The 24,342-nt window shown below is 41.4% G+C and overlaps 1 protein-coding gene and 1 long non-coding RNA gene across 4 annotated transcripts in view; one reads left to right on the forward strand and one right to left on the reverse strand.

Annotated features, from left to right (window-relative positions):
* LOC134349306 (uncharacterized) lies at window positions 1-23,758 on the reverse strand. The gene is made up of 3 exons (XR_010018634.1): window positions 23,679-23,758; window positions 18,513-18,611; window positions 1-321 (listed from the first exon to the last, which is right to left on the reverse strand). It is a non-coding gene; the product is annotated as an uncharacterized LOC134349306 (long non-coding RNA).
* ino80 (INO80 complex ATPase subunit) overlaps window positions 1-24,342 on the forward strand; it is a 254,901-nt gene that overhangs the window by 207,691 nt on the left and 22,868 nt on the right. For all 3 annotated transcript variants that reach the window (XM_063053383.1, XM_063053403.1, XM_063053393.1), the window contains exons 28-31: window positions 2,765-2,859; window positions 12,010-12,082; window positions 14,641-14,799; window positions 18,712-18,814. In XM_063053383.1, coding sequence (XP_062909453.1) covers window positions 2,765-2,859; window positions 12,010-12,082; window positions 14,641-14,799; window positions 18,712-18,814 — 430 coding nt within the window. The remainder of the gene's footprint in view (window positions 1-2,764; window positions 2,860-12,009; window positions 12,083-14,640; window positions 14,800-18,711; window positions 18,815-24,342) is intronic.

Raw genomic sequence — 24,342 nt, forward strand, 5'->3', positions numbered from 1 at the left:
TTTCAAAATAACAAAAAAAGAAAAGGGCCCAAAGCAAAAGTTTGGGCACCCTGCATGCAGTACTTAGTAACACCCCCTTGGCAAGTATTACAGCTTGTAAACGCTTTTTGTCGCCAGCTGGGAGTCTTTCAATTCTTGTTTGGGGGATTTTCGCCTATTCTTCCTTGCAAAAGGCTTCTAGTTCTGTGAGATTCCTGGGCCGTCTTGCATGCACTGCTCTTTTGAAGTCTATCCACAGATTCCTGATGATGTTTAGGTCAGGGGACTGTGAGGGCCATGGCAAAACCTTCAGCTTGTGCCTCTTGAGGTAGTCCATTGTGACTGTAAAAGATGGAAATAAAGTTTCTTGCTTAAAATATTAAAGAAATGTGTCATCTTTAACTTTATGCCTTTTGGAAATCAGTTCATCTTTTACTCGCTTAGTTAATCACAGTAACAGAAATTTTGACCAGGGGTGCCAAAACTTTTGCATGCCACTGTATATGCTTGGTCAGCCTGTGAAATTCACTTCCTAGAATATTTTTTAAAAAAAATAGAATTTCCAATACAAGTTTAGGTCACATTTAACCTATGGCATTATTTTAGTTGCAGCTCATCTCTTGTTGAAAAGTAGTGAATTTAAATCTCAACACAAAGGTATGCACAATGTCAAGGCTGAAGTATCTGCTGGATGAATGCTGCATCAGAGGTGATATTTGGTATTGAGGACCCATTTGTTAATTCAGGTTGATAAAGCCATGCTTGTGGTGAGCCTAGTAACCTTTTTGCAGGGGTTCCCAATCTGGAGTCCACGGACCCCTTGCTTAATGGTATTGGTCCATGGCATAAAGGTTGGAAACCCCTACTAGACGCATGTTCAGGAAAGTAGAGTTCAAATCACACTGCAACAAATTAAGTAAATATGGAATTCTGAAATAAAAAGAGCTTGTAAACCTCATTAAGCATAATTGGTGACAAATATTGGCCTTGTGGTGATGTCAATTTTCCACTCAAGAATAAGAGCTTACAAAAGATCACAGGGTGCTATTTTGAACAGCAAATCCCATTTGAAACTCAGTAATGCTCAAACATAATCTGATCATTATCAGATTTTTGTTTGTGATGTTTTTCTGTGCACAGTGTCCACTGTGTTTTCTACTTTATTCAGTAATGACACCAAGTATTTTGTTGGCTGCAAAGCATTTGGGCCTCCATAGCATTTTGAAAGGCACCAAGTATGCATATCTTTTTCTTCACTTTATGGATATAATGTTACACTACCCCATTTACACTATTTTCAATCAAATGCTTTAGTTTTGTTAATTTCCTTCTCAACATTGATCCACAATTTCCAACTATTCTCTGCAGTAAAACGGATTTCACTGTTTCCAGCCCGTCACCCTCCTTCACCTCCCAAGCTTCACTGACCTATCTAGTACATTTCTGTGACGAGCACAGATTTGGAAAGAATGCTGTTCCTTTCCTGATGCTGAGCTTGGTGGATAGTTCCAGCTTGTTGAAAGATGAGAATTGGGGAAAATCATGGGTCAGTTCGCACTGAAGTGGAGAACAACAGATGTGGCTAATGTGTCATCAAACATGAGGCTCCAAATCAAGCTAGAGCGTGGTGAATCTGTGGAGCTAATTGAGTTCATGTAAAGAAGAGCTTCATGGGTTCTTGATTAGTAAGAGTGTTAGTTAGGTAATGGCGAGAAGCCAGGAGAATGGAGTTGAAAGAATAATGGATCAGTTGTGATTGTGGCAGAGCAGATTTGGTGGTCCTAAAGGCCTAAATCTGCTGTAATGTCTTATCATCTCATGATCAGATACTAATACATCTGAGCATCCTGTAACAACCAACATTCTCTCCATCAAGTCCACAGCAGAGCACTAATGTGAAGAGTTGAGCTTGATGCATTTAGCATCAGAACTGCTAGGGCTGACCCTTTAAATTAGCCCAAGTATTTACTTGCTGGTAGTAAAGAGTTTTTGATTAAACATACTTATTTTTAATTAAACCTGTTTGAAGTTTACAAATGCAATTTTTCAAAGGTTATAGCATTCTGGAAGTTGGAACTTGCTTCCAATACCTGCTGGCTGTGCAGAGGTCATTTTGTTGCAGGATGCATTTCAGCCCTTTTGTGCTAAGTGTTGGCCTGTTGTACCTTCAGTAATAAGGAAGGTTGGTAAGTTTAACCAGCAACAGCCTGTACCCAGCCATGATACATGAAGGTTAATTCTATAGCACTTGCGTTCTGTGTAGTCCAGCAGGTAGATTTTTTTTATGGTTGCATGCTTGTGCATCTCAGAAGAAACCCACTCAGAATTTAGGTGTTGTAAGCATACAGCCAATTCTCCAGTGGCTGCTCTTTAAGTGTTGTGCATGACTTATAATCTACAACCCAGTTCTCTTAACTATTTAAGCGTTTAGACTCTTGCTTGGTTTAGTGTGCATCTGTGATTCCATTCTGCCACTTCGTTTAGTCTGTATCTATTACTAGAAATTGAATTACTAATCTAGCAACATTCATCTTGATTGTCATTATTTCTAGACATAAGCAATTAATGCCATGACTTTTTACATTTAATTGATTTGAACTTGCTGTGTGCTTATAGATAACTTCATGTTGGTTGCACCACTATTACTGTTGATGGTATTTCATTATGACATTGTACAGCTGTCAATGTATTTTCGGAGCTTCCCATTATCAGTGTGCCTGCTAACTGTCACAAGTTTGGAAATTTGTTTACTCTTTACTAATTCCCATTCTTCTTGTTTTTCCAGGAGTACATGGTTTTCAGGCAACATACTTACATGAGACTGGATGGTTCTTCAAAAATCTCTGAGAGGCGGGATATGGTGGCAGACTTCCAGAGCAGGTTTGTGATTTGTACCCCACAATGTGCTGCTCATCTGTGAGAAACTGAGCATGATTCATTAGAATGCAATATTTTCTACCCTTTTTTGTTTCATTTTCACATTTAAAGGTATTGCCATGATCTTGTCTTGCTGTTCTTTATGGGATCTTCTTGCAGGATGTGCCCTCTGTTTTTAATCAATTCTGCATGAGATCTTGTTGTTGACCAGACCAGGAAAAGGTCAGAAAGCTGCTTGTTGTTGAACACTAAGCTAGGTGGCTGTTATTTAATCTGCTATAGTACCATGTAGAGAGGTTTGTCTGAGTAGTTGGTTTGTTGTTTTTTTTAGCACAGTTCTTTTAGGGTTAATTCATCAAATCCACAACCCACCTGAATTAGAATCAGATATGTTTTAAGAGGCACTGAGACACTTGAATAGGCAAGACATAAAAGGATGCAGACCTAGTCAAGCACATAAGGTTAGTATAGAAAGGCAAAGCAGCATGGATATGGTGGACCGAAGGGCCGCCTTCTGTGATGTACAACTCTGGCATCTGAATTAGGCAAGTCCTCCATTCAGCTGTGTATCTTTTGGCTGAATATAGCTGGACCACCTATCTCGGCTGCCTTCAGTCAAGGCTAGTATTGCACATTCCAATCTCCAGTGGGCAATCTTCCATAAACAAATTATTAGCCAATCTGTTTCCAACCTAATATAGTCAGACTGCGTAGAGGCAGGCACATCTCATCCATGCCAATGAGTTGCCCAGCCTGCTAGTCCCATCACCCTGCATTTGAACCCTAGCTCTCTAAACCCCTCCTATCCATATACTTATCTAGATGGCTTTTAAATACTGCTAATATGCCCCCTCAGTCACTATTTCTGGCAGCTCATTCCAAATATGCATCACTCTTTGTGTGAAGAAGCTTTTAAATTTCTCACTTCTGGTGTCAAGACAATGCTGTCACCCTGTCATTGCCCCTCATAATCTTGTATACCTCCATCAGGCCACCCATTAATCTCCTACATTCCAGGGAATCGAGTCCTAGCCTACACAACCTAGTGCAGGAAAGATCCTGGTATATCTTTTCTTCGCTGTCTAACTTAATAACAAAATTCTTGTAACAAGGTGATTAAAAACTGTACACAGTATTCCAAGTGAACCTTACCAACATTTTGTGTAATTACAACTTCCCAATTCCTATACACCCTATCCTCATTATATGCGGGCGATACATTCCTTGAAGTTGACGCATAATGTGAATAATTATTTAAATGGAGAAAATAGGGATGCATTCTGGAGGGCTTCCTAAATATGTTTTATCTGTAATTTATTCACATTTTCATACCAATACGACACAAAAGCAGTACCATAAGGCAACATTCATATTATATTTCATCAATTTAAGGTAATATTCATTGTAATAAATCATAGAAAGTTAATATCCTAGGGTGTACAGTACTCACCAACAGTGGCAGGTGTGTTCGCTCCGGGAGATGAGTAGTGGTTGTGGTGTCGGGCAGCTTTACATGGATGAGATGGATGGTTGAGTATCGTCAACATCATCAAGGACAGCAAGAGGTGAAGGAATACTCACAGAACTCTCAGAACTGCCGGCAGCAGGAGATGACATCGGTTTGAAGAAAGTGGTGAGGGTTGTTTGCTTGGCAACATTTTGTTTTTCAGCATAAATTTGCTTGTAGGGAAGAAGGCTTGACTGCAGGGAATGACTGAAACGCTGACTCCGTTCTAAACTTGGGTCCATGTCCATCGCCATTTGTGCCAAGTGTTCTGCAGCCTTAAAAAATTCTGCCAGTTGCTTCACTGTAAAATCCTCCACCTGCAACTCGACACTTTCTTCTTCATCGTTGTTATCACCTTCAGTCTGAGTTAAACGCAGAAGGTCATCCACACTTCATTCTTCATCATGAGAATCCAGGAGTTCTACCACGTCAGCAGTCTCGAGATCTGAGAATCCTTCCCAACCAATTTTACGGCCCAGGTCCATGCAATCCTGGACAGCTGCAGTGAAGGCAGGAAACCCCTTGAGGGTGTGCACACACTCTGCCCAAATTGATTTCCGTGCTCCATTGAGAGGCTTCTTACTCAAACCCTTAAGAGCACGGAGGTTTAGTGAATGGTAAACTAAGAGAGGCTCCATCTTACAGTCTCCTTCGGCATTGGAATACATAAGCAAAGTCAATCTGTCCTTTGCTGCATTGAAACCTGACGCAGTTTTTTCATCCTTACTTATATAAATGCATTTCTGCATATGCTTCCAAAAAAGTCTGGTCTCATCTGCATTAAACACCTGCTTTGGTGTGATGCCTAACTCAGCTACCATTGCCTGCAACTGCACAGGGTAGCGTCCCAGAGCTGTGTTACCTTCACCAGATGCCCTGTTTATAATTTCCAACTTTTTTTCAAGTGTTAAAGCAATTCTCTGCCACTTGGCTGATGGCCCAGGACATGATATCGGATGCTTAGGAGACATAGTTAAATATTTCAAGCACAAAATCACTGCACCGTAGGTAAAAACAACAAAAGTTTAAGAGCGCAAGATCGCACATCCATATGTTGCCAAAAGCAATGGGAGACTGGTGGGAGTGAGACTGTGAGGTACACGCACATAACTTGTACTGGCGGAAAAGCTGTGCTCCTTTTGGATGCATATAAGGAGAAGCTGGTAGAAATAGGTTCCTAGCATAACGGTGAATCCGCATCATCTGAAGATGCATATAACGAGGATAGGGTGTACTTAATGCTTCAACCTATGAAGGACTGCATGCTCTGCTCATGGTGATACCAAAATAATCCTTAATATCAGACAGAGGAACCGCGCCAACACTGAGCATACATAACGTGAGGCATATACACTGTAATGTCAATGCATGCAGAGCATCGGGACCAGGCGGCGTACCCAGACTGCACTGACCAACTAATGGAAGTTCGGATGGGTACTTGTATCCTCTTGCTGTCTCGGGCTATGGTTCCGACATGCTTCAAAGCAGCAACCGTAATACCAATCCCCAAGAAGTCAGCGGCAACATGTCTTCATGACTATAGACAGGTGGCAATCACTCCCATAGTTGCCAAGTGCTTGGGAAGATTGGTCATGTCCCACATCAAAAACAAGATCCCAGCTACTTTGGATTAGCGCCAGTTTGCCTACAAGACGAATAGATCAACTGAAGAGTTATTTCTATCACCTTTCAGACTGCCTTGGAACACCTGGAACAAAAAGACGCCTACATCAGGATGTTTTTCATTGATTACAGTTCAGCCTTTAACACCATACTACCGAGCAAGCTGACTGTCAAGCTCCACATCACATCAACCTGGTGATAGAACATAGAACATAGAATAGTACAGCACAGTACAGGACCTTCGGCCCACAATGTTGTGCCGACCCTCAAACCCTGCCTCCCATATAAGCCCCCACCTTAAATTCCTCCATATACCTGTCTAGTAGTCTCTTAAACTTCACTAGTGTATCTGCCTCCACCATTGACTCAGGCAGTGCATTCCACGCACCAACCACTCTCTGAGTGAAAAAAAACCTTCCTCTAATATCCCCCTTGAACTTACACCCCTTACCTTGAAGCCATGTCAAGTATTGAGCAGTGGTGCACTGGGGAAGAGGCGCTGGCTATCCACTCTATCTATTCCTCTCATTATCTTGTACACCTCTATCATGTCTCCTCTCCTCCTCCTTCTCTCCAAAGAGTAAAGCCCTAGCTCCCTTAATCTCTGATCATAATGCATGCTTTCTAAACCAGGCAGCATCCTGGTAAATCTCCTCTGTACCCTTTCCAATGCTTCCACATCCTTCCTGTAGTGAGGTGACCAGAACTGGACACAGTACTCCAGGTGTGGCCTAACCAGAGTTTTATAGAGCTGCATCATTACATTGCAACTCTTAAACTCTATCCCTCGACTTATGAAAGCTAACACCCCATAAGCTTTCTTAACTACCCTATCCACCTGTGAGGCAACTTTCAGGGATCTGTGGACATGTACCCCGAGATCCCTCTGCTGCTCCACACTACCAAGTATCCTGCCATTTCCTTTGTACTCTGCCTTGGAGTTTGTCCTTCCAAAGTGTACCACCTCACACTTTTCCGGGTTGAACTCTCATCTGCCACTTCTCAGTCCACTCCTGCATCCTATCAATGTCTCTCTGCAATCTTTGACAATTCTCTACACTATCTACAACACTACCAACCTTTGTGTCGTCTGCAAACTTGCCAACCCACCCTTCTACCCCCACATCCAGGTCGTTAATAAAAATGATGAAAAGTAGAGGTCCCAGAACAGATCCTTGTGGGACACCACTAGTCACAATCCTCCAATCTGAATGTACTCCCTCCACCACGACCCTCTGCCTTCTGCAGGCAAGCCAATTCTGAATCCACCTGGCCAAACTTCCCTGGATCCCATGCCTTCTAACTTTCTGAATAAGCCTGCTGTGATGTTATATAATGGTGAGGTAATGGAAAGGATCTCCAGTTTTGTTCTTGGAGATGAACATCAAGGAGCTCTCTTATTCTGTCAATACAACCTCAATAGTAAGGAAGGCACAATAGTGACTGTACTACCTGAGGTGCTTAAGAAGAGCTAATCTGCCCCAAAAATTGCTGGCCAACTTGTATCGATGTGCAATAGAAAGCATACTAGCATACGGACTGACAGTGTGGCACTCCTAGGTGCAGCAAGACGGATCACAGAGCACTCCAACAGGTGATTAGGATGGCTCAGTGCATCATTGGGACTCAACCACTGGACCTAGAGTCAATCTACAACTCCCAATGCCTAAAGCGCACTTGTAACATTATTAAAGACCCATCCCATCCCGGACACTGTTTGTTCAATCTCCTGCTTTCTGATAGGAAGTACAGAAACATCTTAGCCGAGACAGAAACACTGATAAACAGCTTCTTCCCAAGGGCTATTGTGCATCTGAATAATGCTGCACCCTGGCTTGCCAATGACCTTCGAGTGTGGTGAGCTATCAAAGTCACTTGTATGTAAATATGAGAATTTTTTAAATTACTGCATGCATTGTAAATATCCGCTTGGCATTGACTGGAGTAACACCGCAATCTCATTGTCTTGAGCAATAAACGAGCTGGGGCTTTTCTCTTTGATGATGAGAAATGACTCAATAGAGGTGTACAAGATGATAAAAGGCACAGATCAAATGGGAAATTTTCCCAGGCTGGAAATAGTTAATAAAAGGGGGCATAGCTTTAATGTGATTGGAAGAAAACATGAGGAGATGTCAGAGGCAAGTTTGTTTTTTTTTACACAGAGCGAAAGGTGCGTGGACTGTGCTGCCAGGGTGGTGGTAAAGTCAGATATATTAGGGACATTTAAGAGACTTCTACATTGGCACATAATTCTTTGCTGATCTAGATTGGCCTCAACTCTTCTGTCTTAGTTCTAATCAGCTAATTAAATTTGCCAATGACACTATTGATTGGCCTAATCTCAAACAATAACGAGGTGGCCTACAGGGAAGAAGTCATCTCTCTGACACAGTGGTGTCAATTCACAAAAACAATGGAGCTGGCTGTGGATTACAGAAGGAATGGAGACAGGCTAACCCCTATTGACATCAATGGATCTGGGGATGAGAGGGTAAACTGCTTTAAGTTCCTCTACATCCACATCCCCTTTCCACAGGGGCACAATTGAGAGCATCCTTACTGGCTGCATCACTGCCTGGTATGGGAACTGTACCTCCTTTAATCGCAGGATTCTGCAGAGAGTGGTGCGGACAGCCCAGTACATCTGTAGTTGTGAACTTCCCATGATTCTGGACATTTACAAAGACAGGTGTGAGAAAAAGGCCCGAAGGATCATTGGGGATTCGAGTCACCCCAACCACGATCTATTCTAGCTGCTATCATCCAGGAAATGGTGCCGCAGCATAAAAGCCAGGACCAACAGGCTCCGGGACAGCTTCTTCCACCAGGCCATCAGACTGATTAACTCATGCTGCTTTGAGTGTATTTCTATGTTACATTGACTGTTCTATATATTATAAGTTACTATGATTGCACATTGCACATTTAAATGGAGACGTAATGTGAAGATTTTTACTGTTCATGTATGTGAAGGATGTAAGAAATAAAGTCAATTCCATTCCATTCAATTCAATTCAGTTTTCCAAACCCCTTAATTCTTTGATTCAAATATTTCAATGTTGAAACAAGATTTATTTACACCCTGTGATTCATTTTCTTGCTGGCATTCACAGTAAATACAAAGAAACACAATAGAAGCAATGTAAAAGCGCAAGACAGAAATGGACAAACAACCAATATGCAAAGAACAACAAACTGCAAATACAGAAAGAAATGAACAATTAAGTAAGCAAGCAAGCAATAAATATTGAGAACACATGTTATAAAGTCCTTAAAAGTGAGTCCATAGGTTGTGGAATCAGTTTTAATTATTCCACCTTAAGTATATCTAATGATCTTGCCCCAGCTGCCCCCTCGGACAAAGATTTTCAGTGATTCAGTATCCTCTGAGAGAAGTCTGTACATAACCTCACTTTTAAAACACTAGCCCCTTGTTTTGTAGCTACAATAGTAGGCAGCCATCGATCTCAGAGTGTCTTGGGTTTGCACCTCTGGTGGACTGTGTCCTCTCCAGGGCACAAGCCTGGACGGGAAGATTTGAAGAACCGACTGTTGCCCATGCAGTGGGCTCCCCCTCTCCACGTCACTGATGTAGTCCTAGGGATGGGCAAGCGCAGATACAGTGTCATCACAAAGGTTGCCAGAGTGAAGTTGTAAACAACATCAAATTGCCTTAGGGACCCTGGTTCTGGATTTCTTCCTCAGGGTTTACTCTCGAAGCATTTCCCATGGGTGGGTAAGCCGGTAAGGCTGCAAGGCAGCGGAGGTTTAAAATCAGATGTTTTCTTCTTCTAGGCGTGCTGCTGACCAAGGCTGATGAAGCAACTGGTTTTGAGGTGCCAATGTTCCGCCTTTGCCCCTTATCTTATCAGTAGAAACGGTACTGCCGGGCCTAGTAGCTAAGCCACACGTGAAGGCCAGGTGGTTACAATAATTTTTAAGACGCATCCTAAAGGTAGAGAGATTTAGAAAAGGAAATCCAAAAGTATAGAAGCCAGGTAGCTGAAAGCACAACTGCTTATCAGTGGGGTACTCTTTCCTTGCAAAAGGTTTATAAGTGATCGAAGTGGAAGACAACAGTGGTTTATAAACCTGGATGAGTCTGCACATTTTGAAGAGTTAAAAACATTAAGGGATCTGAAAACAAAGATGAGAATTTTAAAATTGAGTTGTTGAGGTAGCAAGTGCAAGTCAGTGGGCATCTTAAGGAGATGATACAACAGATTCAAGTGAGGATATTAAATAAAAGCAGGAAATGCTGAAAACACAGGCAGCATCTATGGAAAGGGAAGAAATTAGTATTTAGTGTCAAACCCAAACAATAACTGTTTCTGCTTTCACACATGCCTGACCAGCTGAGTGTTCCCACTATGTGTATTTCTCAGATTTGCAGCATCTGCAAATCGTTTTGCTGAAGGTTTTTAATTGTTGATTTTTTAGAAAGATTTGAGTGCTTTCAGACAGAAAACACAATATTAGCACCTGAGTACAGTAATTGAGTATTGATCTTTTATGCAAGCACGCGAACAAGGCAATATTGCTGCAACTCCTGTTGGGCTTTGGTGAGACATTATCTGGAATATTGATTATACATTTGTCATGAGTTAGAGGAGCAGAGCTAAAGAGCAGAGGATTAGGGTAAATTGTTTTCTACCTAGTGGGTCATTGGAATCTGGAATCCCTAAGGAACTGATGGATGTAGTGACTCTATCAACATTTAAGAAGTATCTGGATCAGCACCTGAAATGCCATGGAAAATGGGATTAAATATTGGTAAGAAGTCAACAATTGGCCAATGGTTTTGTCTCTGTGACTCCCTTGTGTAAGGAAAGACATACTTGCCTTGAGAGAGTATAGCATAGATTCATCAGATTGGATTCTGAGATGGGTAGGTTGTCCATAAAAGGATATTTGAGTAGATCTGGAGTCAGATGGAGCAAATACCATGGGGAAACCTTGAATTAAACTGGAGGACTTTTGCCTCCCTAAGGAGTTTAGTCATTTGATATCTCTCCTGACCACCACCTTTGAATTTGACAATATTTGGGACATCTCAGGCAGATAGGTAATTTTTTAAGTTATTTTGGAGTGTTATGGGAATGAATGAAGAGAATGGAATTAAAGCCAAGAATTATATCAGCTTTAGTCTTATTTAATGGCATACTGCCCAATCCTGTTCTTGTTATTTTCTTATTATCTTATCTATAACACTAGATACTATACAGAATATGGATAAAGTTGACAACCAGTACAGTGAAGCAGTGTCCAGCATGAGTGCATCTGATAGAAGAAACTGGTTATTCTGATATAAGGGTGTAGAATTTTAAGAATTGTTGGTTAATGTTCTAATGGAATGTGTAGAGCACTGTAAAATAAGACAAGATGCCTATTCATACCACTAATTTATATAAGATAGGCGTAAGCAGTGGGACTGTGTAGGCTGATTTGGTGCACAGTTCCAATGATGATTAGCATTCCACCTGAGTATTCTGGATCTCCTGTCAGTCTGGTAACAGTGGGATCACTAACGTTATAATGCTGTATACTGTCAGATATGCTTGCGAAATGAAGAAAATATTCCTGGGCTAATTATATGCTTTAATACTCAAGGGGCTGTGCCACTAATAATGTTTCTCAAGAGCCTGCTAAGTAAGTTAATTCACGCCAGCAATTTCCCCCTCATGGGCTTGCTTTTAATTATATTTATGTTATCTACCCCCTTTCCCCACTCACCAAACCTCTACGTGCTGCGGAAAGCTTCACATTCTTGCCACGGTCCAGTATTGTGGGGCTAGATAATCTTCACTATTGAGCTTAAGGCTGAATGACTGTTGTACTCACTGAGATGCTTGTGTTAGTTTATTTAGGGCAACAGTACAGCCAATTGAAATGGCATTTCTCTAGCACCTGGTTTCAAATTTAAATCCTGCATCAAACCTTTGCACTTAACAGATAGTTTTCAATGGATATCGACCTCTTTCTGTAGTTTACGTTCAGGTTCTTTATCTTTCTTCCAACAGGACGGATATCTTTGTCTTCCTACTCAGCACCAGAGCTGGCGGCCTTGGCATCAATTTAACAGCTGCTGATACAGTAAGGAATGGAATATTTTATATGCTTGATCGCCATTGAGTGAGCGTGGATGTTAAAATGTACAGCGACGGAGGTTTTGATTGTAACTCTTGAAATTTGAGTACTTTGAAGTATATTAAATCATTGATAGGGACCTCCTCTGGCTTCAGTCATCAGTCCGAATTTTCAAATCTTCCTAATACCTCATTTTTTCAATATTGAAAGCTTTGTTCTGCAATTTCTATAATATTGAGCAACCTTAAACAGCCTTCCAATGTACAAAATTGTTTCTCAGTGATTATGAGTTGATGGTCTCTGCTGAGTCTAGAGGATGGCTACATGTATGATAACTGAAAATGCTTCTTTAGAGCTTTGTCCCTGGGCATCAAGCTGAACAGTTTTGTAGCTGAGCTGAGGGAACTTGATGTGTAATCTATGCCGGGCTTGTGTTTGTGGCACAGTGCAAGTTGCTGTGCTGGATTGCCCAGGAAAAGTTTGACCATTAGACTAGAAGATATATAAGCAGTATTAGGCCATTTGACCTGTCCTTCTCTGCCTTTTTGTCATAGCTGATCTAATTTTCCTCTGCCCCAATCTCCTGCCTCCACTTCCACTGAACCCCCCCCCCCGTATCCCTTCATGCCCTGATCAATCAAGAATCTACCAACCTCTGCCTTAAATATACTTAAATACTTGGCCTTCACAGCTGCCTGTGGCAACAAATTCCACAGATTCACCACTCTCTGGCTAAAGAAACTCCTCCTCATCTCCATTCTGAAAGGATGCCCCTCTATTTGAAGCTGTGTCCTCTGGTCTTAGACACTCCCACATAGAAACAGTGTTTGAGAGATCTTTCTGTGTTAAAGCTTTACAGTGCCAGTGAATGGGGTTCATTTCCCTACTGCTGTCTGTAAGGAGTTTGTATGTTCTCGCTGTGACTGCATGGGTTTCCTCTGGGTGCTTCAGTTGCTGTGCTTGTGCTGGAGGCAACACTTTTGGGCTGCTCCCAGCTCATCCTCAGATTGTACTGGTCAATGGCACAAATTACGGATTCCACTGATAATTCTATGTAATGTGATGAAGCTAATCTTCATCTTCTTGAATCTCCATTTATTGCACTAGGATCTTGTTATTATACAGGATATTATGAATCAGGATGTTAGAAGCAGTCCATCACTGAGGAAAACAAAATGCTCTTGCCTTAATGATATGGTACATCATCATATGGGAAATCACATGTTCAGATCTCATGATATCGTTGAGGATAGGAGGTGGTTGAATAAAGTTAAGTAACTGGGGAAATTACTGATTAATGCTGATACAACACTTTATATTATTGCATTATAGACCTATAACAGTGCAGCACAAATACTAATTACATTAGTAATCAAATGTCCAACTCAACTAATCCCTTCTGCCTACACAATGCCCATAGTCTTCTATTTTCGCACATTCATGTGCCTATCTAAGAGCCTCTTGAACACCTCTATTGAATTTGCCTCCGCTGCCACCTAGGCAGTGCAATCCAAGCACCCACCACTGTGTATGTAAAACAAAACTTGCCTGCACATGTCCTTTGAACTTGCCCCCTTCTCACCTTAAATACATGCCTCTCTTATTAGACATTTCAAACCTGAGGGTAAAAAAGTTACTGACTATCTACTCTGTCTCTGTTGTTCATAAACTTCTATCAGATCTCCTCTCAGCCTCCACTGCTCCAGAAAAAAACAACTTAAGTTCATTCAATTTCTCCTTATAATATGTACCCTCTAATCCAACTAGCATCCTGGTAAACCTGTTCTGCATCCTTGCCAAACTGGCAACATCCTTCCTATAATGTGGTGACAGGACTGAATTCAATGTTCCAGATGCTGCCTAAATAGAGCTTTATTAAGCTGCAGCACAGCTTTTTGACTCTTGCGCTCAGTCCCTCATTTAATAAATGCCTTCTTTACCACCCTTTTGACCTGTAGAGCCACTTTTGGGAAGCTTTGGACTTGGATCCCGAGATCCCGCTGCACATCTTGCCATTGATAGTGTACTCTATTTACAATTTGATATCCCTAAATCCAAAACTTCACATTTGCTAGTGTTAAACTCATCTACCATTCCTCTGCCTATATTTGCAGCTGATCTATGTCCCACTGTACCCTTTGCCAGATTTCTACACTATTCACAACACCACCAATCTTCGTTTCTCTGCAAACTTCCAAACCTATCCATCTACATTTTCATCCAGGTCATATATATATCACAAACTGCAGAGTACAGATCCCTGTAGAATACCATTAGTCACAGACCACAAGGCAGAATAACTCCCTTCAACCAGTAGTGTCCTCTGTCTTCTTGGGGTAAGGCAATACTGAATCCAAATGGCCAATTCATTGTTGATCCCATCCATCTTAATCTTCTGGATGAATATCCCATGAAGGACCTTGTCAAATACCTGTAGTCAATATGATCCATGTAGACAACATTGCGTAACTGAATGCTCCTTTAAGAACTGCAGTTCCTTATTGCAAGGTGATTTGTGAAATTATTGTGGTAGGTATCTTTTTTGAAGTTGACTTTCATTTCAGGTTATATTTTATGACAATGATTGGAATCCAACAGTGGATCAACAGGCTATGGATCGAGCTCATAGGCTGGGTCAGACCAAACAAGTAACTGTATATCGACTCATCTGCAAGGGAACGATTGAGGAACGAATCTTGCAGCGTGCAAAGGAAAAGAGTGAGGTACAGTGACATACTAGCATGCACAGAAGATATTTATTAAGTCGTTTTGAGTTCTACAGTGTTGAAGTACTTGGAACACATTCATTCTAGAAAGACCGTGGCTAGAAAATATTGCTGTAAATCAGGAGTTCCCAACCTGGGGCCCACAGACTTAATAGTATTGGGCCATGGCATAAAAAAAGTTGTGAACCCCTGCTGTAAATCAACAATTACACTGAACACAAAGTACAACTGAGGTAAAAGAAGTGGGAACAAGTGTGAGCAATTGACTCCCTCAAACTTGCTGTACTATTCAAAATTATTGTAGATCTTTTCACCACAATATTGTATTAAGGTATCCCTATGTATATCTCTTGATTACTTTAATATCAAGAAGTCTTTCAATGTTTTAAGTGCAATCAATGAGTAGCTCCCACAGCATTCTGAGTAGAGAATTCCTGAGTGAAGATATTTCTTCATCTCAGATACAGATGCATGGAGTCGGAGGAAGTGTATTGGCATGGATAGTAGATTGGTTAACCAATAGAAGGCAGAGAGTTGGTATAAATGGGTGTATCTCCAGTTGGCAGTCGGTAGTGAGTGGGGTGCCACAGGGGTCCGTGCTGGGCCCGTAGCTGTTTACCATTTACATTGATGATTTGGAAGAGGAGACTGAATGTGGCGTAGCAAAATTTGCCGATGACACTAAACTGAGTGGAAAAGCAAATTGTACAGAGGATGTGGAGAGTCTGCAGAGGGATATAGATAGGTTAAGTGAGTGGGCCAAGGTCTGACAGATAGAATACTATGTTGGTAAATGCAAGATCATCCACTTTGGAAAGAATAATAGAGGAGCAGATTATTATTTAAACGCTGTTGTGCAGAGGGACTTGGAAGTGCTTGTTCATGAATCACAATAATTTGACTTGCAGGTACATCAGGTTATTAAGAAGGCAAATGGAATGACTGTACTCTCTGGAATTCAGAAGAATGAGTGGGTATCTTATGGAGACATACAAAATTTTGAAAGGGATAGATAAGATAGAAATAGGAAAGTTGGTTCCATTGGTAGGTGACACTAGAACTAGGGGACATTGCCTCAAGATTCAGGGGAGAAGATTTAGGATGGAGATGAGGAGAAACTTTTTCCCAGAGAGTGGTGAATCTGTGGAATTCTCTGCCCAGGGAAGCAGTTGAAACTTCTTCACTAAGTATATTTAAGATACAGTTAGATAGATTTTTACATAGGGGAATTAAGGGTTATGGGGAAAAGGCAGGTAGATGGAGCTGAGTTTACGGACAGATCAGCCATGATCTTACTGAATGGCGGGGCAGGCTCGATGGGCCGGATGGCCTACTCCTGCTCCTATTTCTTATGTTCTTAAGTGATTTTCTTCATTTTGAGAATGTGTCCCACATTTACTCTGTAATGTCCTCCTCAAATGATAGGTGCACTTTCCCAGAATCAGACAATTCAATCATCACTACACTCCCTCCATAGCAAATATATCCTTCCTTAATAAAGGAGATCAAATTTGTATATGATATTCAAGGCCCTGTATGTTGTCATGAGATGTAATCATGAGGGGCAACTTTCTTATCTTTCCAATTATCTGCAGAATTAGGATGTTATCTTTTAGTGACATATACAGTACAAACATCAACATTTACCTATCTTTCATCCTGTCTGTATTGTTCAGTTTTATTTTTCCCCAACCAAAGTAGATAACCTCACGTTCTTCCCACATACTACTCTGTTTGCCATATTGTTGCTGCTCAGTTAGTTTGTTTATATCCTTGAAGCCTGTTTGCATCTACACCATCATTTGCATTTATGACCTCAGTAAACTTGGAAAATGTTACATTTGAGCTCCTGGATTAAATCATTGTAAGTAGCTGAGCACAAGTACAGAGACAATGTGAGGTTGGTTGAAGTTTACTTTAAAATTATAGAAGAATACCATGACAGAATTCGGTATCTTAGTCCTCATATGAAATATGAGCAAATCCACAGATTTGGAAGGTCCTATATTTGTTGACAAGGTTAAGTCCAAGGGTAGCCTACAGTACTGGACTCATTAAATTGAATGGATTTGCTCCAGTGAAGTCTGTAAAGGGCCAAAAAAGAATTTCCATTTGGGTGAAAGTTTATGAAACAAGAGAAGGGTTTGTGCTGATGTGAGGTGCTGAATGAGAAGGATGTTAAGTGAATTTTTGGAGTTGTGTCTGTTATTTTCAGACTGTTACAGTTGACATTGGCTCATTCCACCATCCTACTCTCTGTGGCTCTTACACCATTTGAGTCTTTATTAAGACCATAATACATAGGAACAGAATTGGGCCATTTTGGCCCATTAAGTCTGCTCGCTTGATTATTTTCCCTTTTAACACTATTCTCGTGCCTTCTCTCCATAACCTTTACCTCGCGGTTCTTGAACTCAGCTCCCCTACTAATGAAGGCCAACACACCACAGGATTTCTTAACCACCCCATCAAATTGCATGACAACTTTGAGGGATCTTTGGACATGGGGACTTTTTTTCTTCCCAAGGAAGGTAATGGGGATAATCCTGGATATCATGGACCAGTGATTTATCTGTCCTAATGTTTTTCAAAAGTTGCAGCACATTCCCTTTCTTAATGTTGACACTTTTCACCATATCAACCTGTTGTGTGCTTGTCTGCACATTCATCAAGGTCCTTCTCACTGATGAATACTGAAGTTAAAGTATTCATTAAGAACCTCCCCTACCTGCTCTGACTCCAGGCATGTTTCCTCTTTTATCCTCAATCAGTCCCACTCTCATCTAGTCATCCTTCTGTTTTTGTACATCGTAACTCTCTAGAGCCTTGTCTGAGCCTTGCTTCCTAAACCTCAGGTATGCTTCTTTCTTCCTCTTGACCAGATGTTCCACATCTCTTGCCAACAATCTCTTTCCCTACCTCAATGGGAGAAACCTATCCAGAACCATATGCAAGTGCTTCCTAAACAACCTCCACATTTCAGTTGTGTACATCTGTTTCAAATTTATGTTCTAAAGTTCCTGCCCAATAGCATCATAATTGGCCCTCCCCTCATTAAATACTTCCCATACTGTCTGCTCCTGTCCCTGTCCAAGACTGTGGTAAAGGTCCGGGAGTTATAGTCACTGTCTCCAAAATGCTCATCCACCAAGAGATCTATCACCTCCCCAGGTTCATTGCCTAGTACTAGATAAGTATGGCCTCTCCTCTAGTTGGCCTGGCTTGTTTATGTACTGTGTCAGGAATCCTTCCTGGATGCACCTAACAAATTTTGCTCCATCTAAAACTTTTGCACAATGGAGGTGCCAGTCAATATTAGGGAAGTTGAAGTCACCAATGACAACAACCCTCAGTAAAGTTTCCTTCACTTGTTACAGTTTCTGCATTAGATGATCTATAGCATATTGAAACTAATTATCCGGTATCCTCTAAGGCCTTGACAGGACTGCGATAACTCACTATGTATAATCATTATGTAAAATGCAACACCAAATAATGCAATTTCATGATCTGGTAGAAGCTGAGGGAAAAGGGAACAACTTGCTTTACTGAATCAGCTAGCCTCAATGAATGGATCCATAGTGTTTTTGGAAACATGCACATACACACATTGGTTATAGAGATGCAGCCCAAGATAGTTATCATTAGACAATTGATATTTCAATTACACCTCATTCCTCATTTGTGCACATTTTAACAATGAACTTTACCTCAAAGCAGTCTTCTCTTCTCAGGAAGCAAATGTTCCAGGCTGACAGGAATGGCGCGCAGGTTCAAAGCTGCAGATTGCCTGGAGCTGAAGTTTGATCCTGTTGCATAACGATGATGCAAAGCAATTTGAGAATAAGCAGGGTCCCATCAGCCTTTAAAACTAGTCTGTAGTCATTTTAATATTTTCTTTATAAATAGATTCAGCGAATGGTCATTTCTGGAGGAAACTTCAAACCAGACACACTTAAACCAAAAGAGGTGGTCAGCTTGTTGCTGGATGACGAGGAACTGGAGAAGAAATGTAAGAACTGCTACTTTGATTTGAATGCGTGTCTTTTTTTAAACCCATCACAGTCGTACTAGTCTCCCTTCCAGGTGGCACTGTTATTTACTATCATTATGCTCCTGGAACAGTAGGCATCTTTTGTATCACATCCAAGTGGCATTCAAGCGTAAGCATTGGAAATAAGTGCTTACAGGTTGTTTGATTATACGTCTCACAGCTAAATATAGGTACAGTCATCCCTCGGTGTCCGCGGGGGATTGGTTCCAGGACCCTCCCCCCCCCGCAGATACCGAAATCCGCAGATGCTCATCCCTTATATAAAATGGCGTAGTATTTGTATATAACCTACGCACATCCTCCTGATTACTTTAAATCATCTCTAGATTACTTATAATACCTAATACAACGTAAATGCTATGTAAATAGTTATACTGTATTGTTTAGAGAATAATGACAAGAAAAAAATGTCTACATGTTCAGTACAGACGCAACCATCGTAGCTCTTTTGGGAATGCTGATGCTGCCTCGGCCGATGCTGATTCTCCCGTGATCTTTAAGTTCTTGAGGCTGTAGCGCTTTACACAGCTAGCCAGCCATCCCTTACTAGCCTTAAACTCCTTCCTCTAGCTCACAACACAAGTAGCTAATGAATGAGACGTGAAGTGAACAATGCTCAAACAACGAGTGCTGGAGAGAGACTGAGGATCTGTGAAATGGTGGGAGGCTACAGCAGGGTATGCCTACACATCACTTCATTCGCGTAGATTCAGCGTTGTGCTCGGCGCGCGGCAAATTCAAGTTTTGCTTTTTGGAACCTTCTGGAATTTTTTTTGAATATTTACGATCCGCGGATGCAGAACCCACGGATATGGAGGACTGGCTGTATGTGTATACAGTATCTCACATTTAGACAATAATACACAAGTTCACATGGACCTCCTCTAACCATGTTGCAAGCACAGAATACAATAAATGTGGCCCCCCTACAACGGCAAGACCAAGTGTAGAACTACTTTCCTGAGCATCTGCATTCTGCCTGTGATGACCACCCTAACTCCCAGTCACATATCATTTCAATTTCCCTTCCCATTTCCATAGTGACCTTTTCCACTGCCAGGGTGGTGCCAAATGTCAGCTAGAAAGAGCACCTTGTATTCTGCCTGTGTAATCTACAACCCAAAACGTTCTCTATCTAGGAGGGTTGTGGAGACTTGGTTGCTTAGATCACTTAGAATACAGGCAACCCCCACGTTACAAGGGTTGTGTTCCTAGAAATCAGCCTGTATCACCTGTATCATGATTTTCTCTTTAACAGGGAGACATGTCATCTATGTATAAAGAAATGCTGGTTGAAAATTTGTGTTGGTTTATTAAATCAATGTAAATTCTGTGAGTGAATTCTGTTCTCTATCTCATTTGTGGATAGTGATTTGTGACTTCTATAAGGGCAGAATTCCACAACCCTTACAGGCGGGATTGTCTCTATATTCTTTGATGTTAAGGGGTGGGGTTATTGCAGGAAGACTGAGGGAAAAGATCAGCCACAATCTCATTGAATGGCTGTGTTTGCATGAAGGGCCAAATGACCCATTCCTGCTTCAATTTCATTTGGTTCTAAATGGCTGATCATTTTTTCTCAAGGCCTACTAGTTTTAAAAATTCTAGCTTTTCAAAATCTTGTTTGTTTTCTTGAGAACACTTCAAAGGTTCATTAATTATCAAGGTATACAACTCTGAAATTTTTCTTCTCTGGGCAGCTATGAAACCAAGAAAGGAAAGAAAGGCAGCACAATCATCGACCCCCAAAATCCCCCTCCCCGCATAAAAATGAGGAAGATCAGGCAAAAAACATAATACAGGTTTCCCCGCTATCTGAAGGTAGAGCGTTTCTATGAAACGGTTCATAAGCCAGAATGTCGTAAAGTGAATAAGCAATTACCATTTATTAATATGGGAAAAAATTTTGAGCGTTTCCAGACCCAAAAAATAACCTACAAAATCACGCCAAATAACACACAAAACCTAAAATAACAGTAACATTATAGTAAAAGCAGGAATGATATGATAAATACACAGCCTATATAAAGTAGAAATACTTTTCTGCAGCACTGTCTAGTGCAGCAAAAATCTCGTGGAAGTGCTCTGGGCAGAAACACGGTGCAAACGCTCTCAGCAGAAACACTCTCTCCAGTAACCTTTAAGCTATGAAGCTGCCAGATCATACCAAATAACACATAAAAATACACAGCCTATATAAAGTAGAAATAATGTATGTACAGTGTAGTTTCACTTACCGGAATCGGGAAGACTCCAATAAATTGAAGTTTCGTCACAGTTAAACACTTGCTTATACGAATAACCACCTTCTGTAATTATTTTGTTCAGTTCTGCTGGGAACTTTTTGGCAGCTTCAGTATCAGCCGAAGCACTCTCTCCGGTAAACGTTAAACTATGAAGCTGCCCTCGCCTCAGAAACCGATCAAACCACCCATGACTACCTTTAAATTCCACTTTCGCAACACTTTCATCACCATCGTCCAGTGCTTTCTGTTTCAGCTTATTAAAAAGACTGACTAATTTCTCCTTAAGTATAAGAAAACTTAATGGAACACCATGCTTTGTACACCCATCAATCCACTCAAGCAATAGACTTTTCATTTTATTCATTATTGGATGCCGACTAAGAAAGACCGCTTTGCTATGAGCAGAACCAACAGTAACATCAGCAGCTTTCAAAATTCTTTCTCTCTGCATATAAATAGTGCGAATGTTGGATGCAGGCAAGTTCAATGCGCGGACAATGTCCTTACTTGGTTCAGCACGATTGAAATGCTTAATTATGTCTAGTTTTACGCTAAGTGTAACACCCTTACGAGCTCTTTTAGGCTTTTCCGATACCCTAGAACTCATCTTGCTAATGGATGCACAAAATAAATTGAGATAAAGCACGTGTTTAAGCAGTGGTGGCTAGAATGCAGTTCTGGGGGAGGAGCTTGGCTGTTCGGGCGCGCACGCCTTTTCTCGTAACAGTGAAAACACCTGTTAGCGAAAACAGGTACAGGTGTCCCCTGCTTTTCAAACGTTCGCTTTACGAAACTTCACTGTTACGAAAGACCTACATTAGTTCCCTGTTTTCGCTAACAGAAGGTGTTTCACTGTTTCAAAGAAAGGCAGTGCACAAAAAAAAAATGAGCGCGCGCCCCGAGCAGCCGCTCTCCCCCGGATTCGGAACGGCATTCTCGCCGGCATTGCCTAAACACGTGCCTGTGAGCAGCCGTTAGCAAGATGAGTTTTAAGGTATCGGAAAAGCCTAAAAGAGCTCGTAAAGGTGTTACACTTAGCGTAAAACTAGACATAATTAAGCGTTTCGATCATGATGAACGAAGTAAGGACAAAGTGAGTTTAGCTTGTGGAAGTTGACGAAGATGATGTTCAAGAGGTTTTGACATCCCATGACCAAGAACTGATAGATGAAGAGCTGATGCAATTGGAAGAGGAAAGGATAACAATTGAAACCGAATTCAGTAGCTAAAGTGAAGTCGTCCAGGAACTGAACTTGAAGCAAGTGCGTGAGATTTTTGCTGCAATGTTAAAGTACGACTTTAATTTTGAAAGGGTACGTCGGTTTAGGGCATACAGTATTTGCAAGATGGTTTGAGTGCTTACAAAGAACTGTATGATAGGAAAATGCGCGAGGCTCAGCAGTCAAGCAAGCCTTCCACATCACCCACAGCAGACGACAAACCTCAACCTTCGACATCGAGGCAGGCAGTCATAGGAGAAAATCAGCTGCCTGCCCTAATGGAAACAGATGACGATGAGATGACACCCCAGTGTCCCACCACCCCAACCCCAGGCTGCGGACAGATACCGATTTGCGGAGAATACAGCAGTAGCCGGGAGGCACACAGCACATCATTAAGAAAAAAGCTGAAATAAACAAGCTAATTAATTAGGTGCCGCCTGGCACGTAATTGTCAGCCCAGATCAGAGGCGATTGCCGATTGCGTCGCCTCTGATCTGGGCTGACATTTACATGCCGGGCGGCACCTAATTAATTAGCTTGTTTATTTCGGCTTTTTTCTTAAAGATGTGCTGTGTGCCTCCCAGCTACCACTGTACCCCTGCATGCTTCGCGGATCAGTATCAGTCGCTGCCCGGAGTGTGGGGGCCACTGCACCACCCAAACTTCAACGACTCAGTCTACACACCATCATCAGCGTGCTCGGCAAGCTGTCTTCCAGATTCCTGTAAGTGATATATATACTGTATATACATTATTTCTACTTTATATAGGCTGTGTATTTTTACATGTTATTTGGTAGATTTGGCAGCTTCATAGCTTAAAGGTTACTGGAGAGAGTGTTTTTGCCAACAGCGCTTGCGTGAGATTTTCGCTACAGAGAACAGTGCTGGCAATGATTGTGGAAAAGTATTTCTACTTTATATAGGCTGTGTATTTATCATATCATTCCTGCTTTTACTATATGTTACTGTTATTTTGGGTTTTATGTGTTACTTGGCATGATTTGGTAGGTTATTTTTGGGTCTGCGAACGCTCACAAATTTTTCCCATATAAATAAATGGTAATTGCTTCTTCGCTTTGCGGCATTCCGGCTTATGAACCATTTCATAGGAACGCTGTACCTTCGGATGGCGGGGGAAACCTGTGACTAATGTAGGTCTTTCGTAACAGCGAGGTGTCATAAAGCGAACGTTCGGAAAATGGGGGCCACCTGCATTAAAAACCTATAAGACTGGAAGAAAAAGTCTATAGTCAAAGTCCATATCCGGAAAACCTGGGTAACTTTCTCCAGGCACAGCAGCATGCTCTCTCCTCTGTGGTAGCAGAGCAAAAGACAGATAGCTGGCACTCACCTTCTGCATTCACCTCAGTGTTACAATCTCCCTCGTCGCTTTAGTCGATGAAATGAAGTCAAGTGTCCACCACAAGCTCCAACAGTTCCAGAATCACATACAGGACGAAAAACAAATGTAAAATACATAAAAGAAGTGAAATACATAGTTTCATGATTTATCCAGAAGATCTCGACTGAAGGAGCATTATATGCGGGCTCCATCTTGCCCATAACCCAATAATGTTTACCCATTATTCTCAACTCGAGTGAGCTAGTCTTCCTCCAACTCTATTGGGCAACTCTCTTTCCTCAGACATGTAATTGTATGGCTCTTGGTCATTTGAGTCAGCTATATTTGAAGGACAGGAATTAGATTAAGTATGGCAGATTTCTATGCAGGTGTGTTTTTGTGTATTTGTGTAATCCTTTATATGCAACATGCATTTTTTGCTCTGCACGACTAAGTGGGAAAGTGAAAAGTTGTTACTAAAAGTACTAGTTTAATCAGATATCGGGACAAAGCTCCCAAGTGTCAGATTATTCCAGTTTCAGCAGGATGTCTGTCATTCTATCACACAGCCTTTCTCTTATACACGTGTGTGTGTGTGTGTGTTGTTTGCATAGATGTACTGCATTGTACTCCACACAATTTACGTTCATGTGCAATTAGTAATGTTCTAGTC

Source organism: Mobula hypostoma, chromosome 1 (assembly GCF_963921235.1).
Source record: "Mobula hypostoma chromosome 1, sMobHyp1.1, whole genome shotgun sequence".
NCBI lineage: Eukaryota > Metazoa > Chordata > Chondrichthyes > Myliobatiformes > Myliobatidae > Mobula > Mobula hypostoma.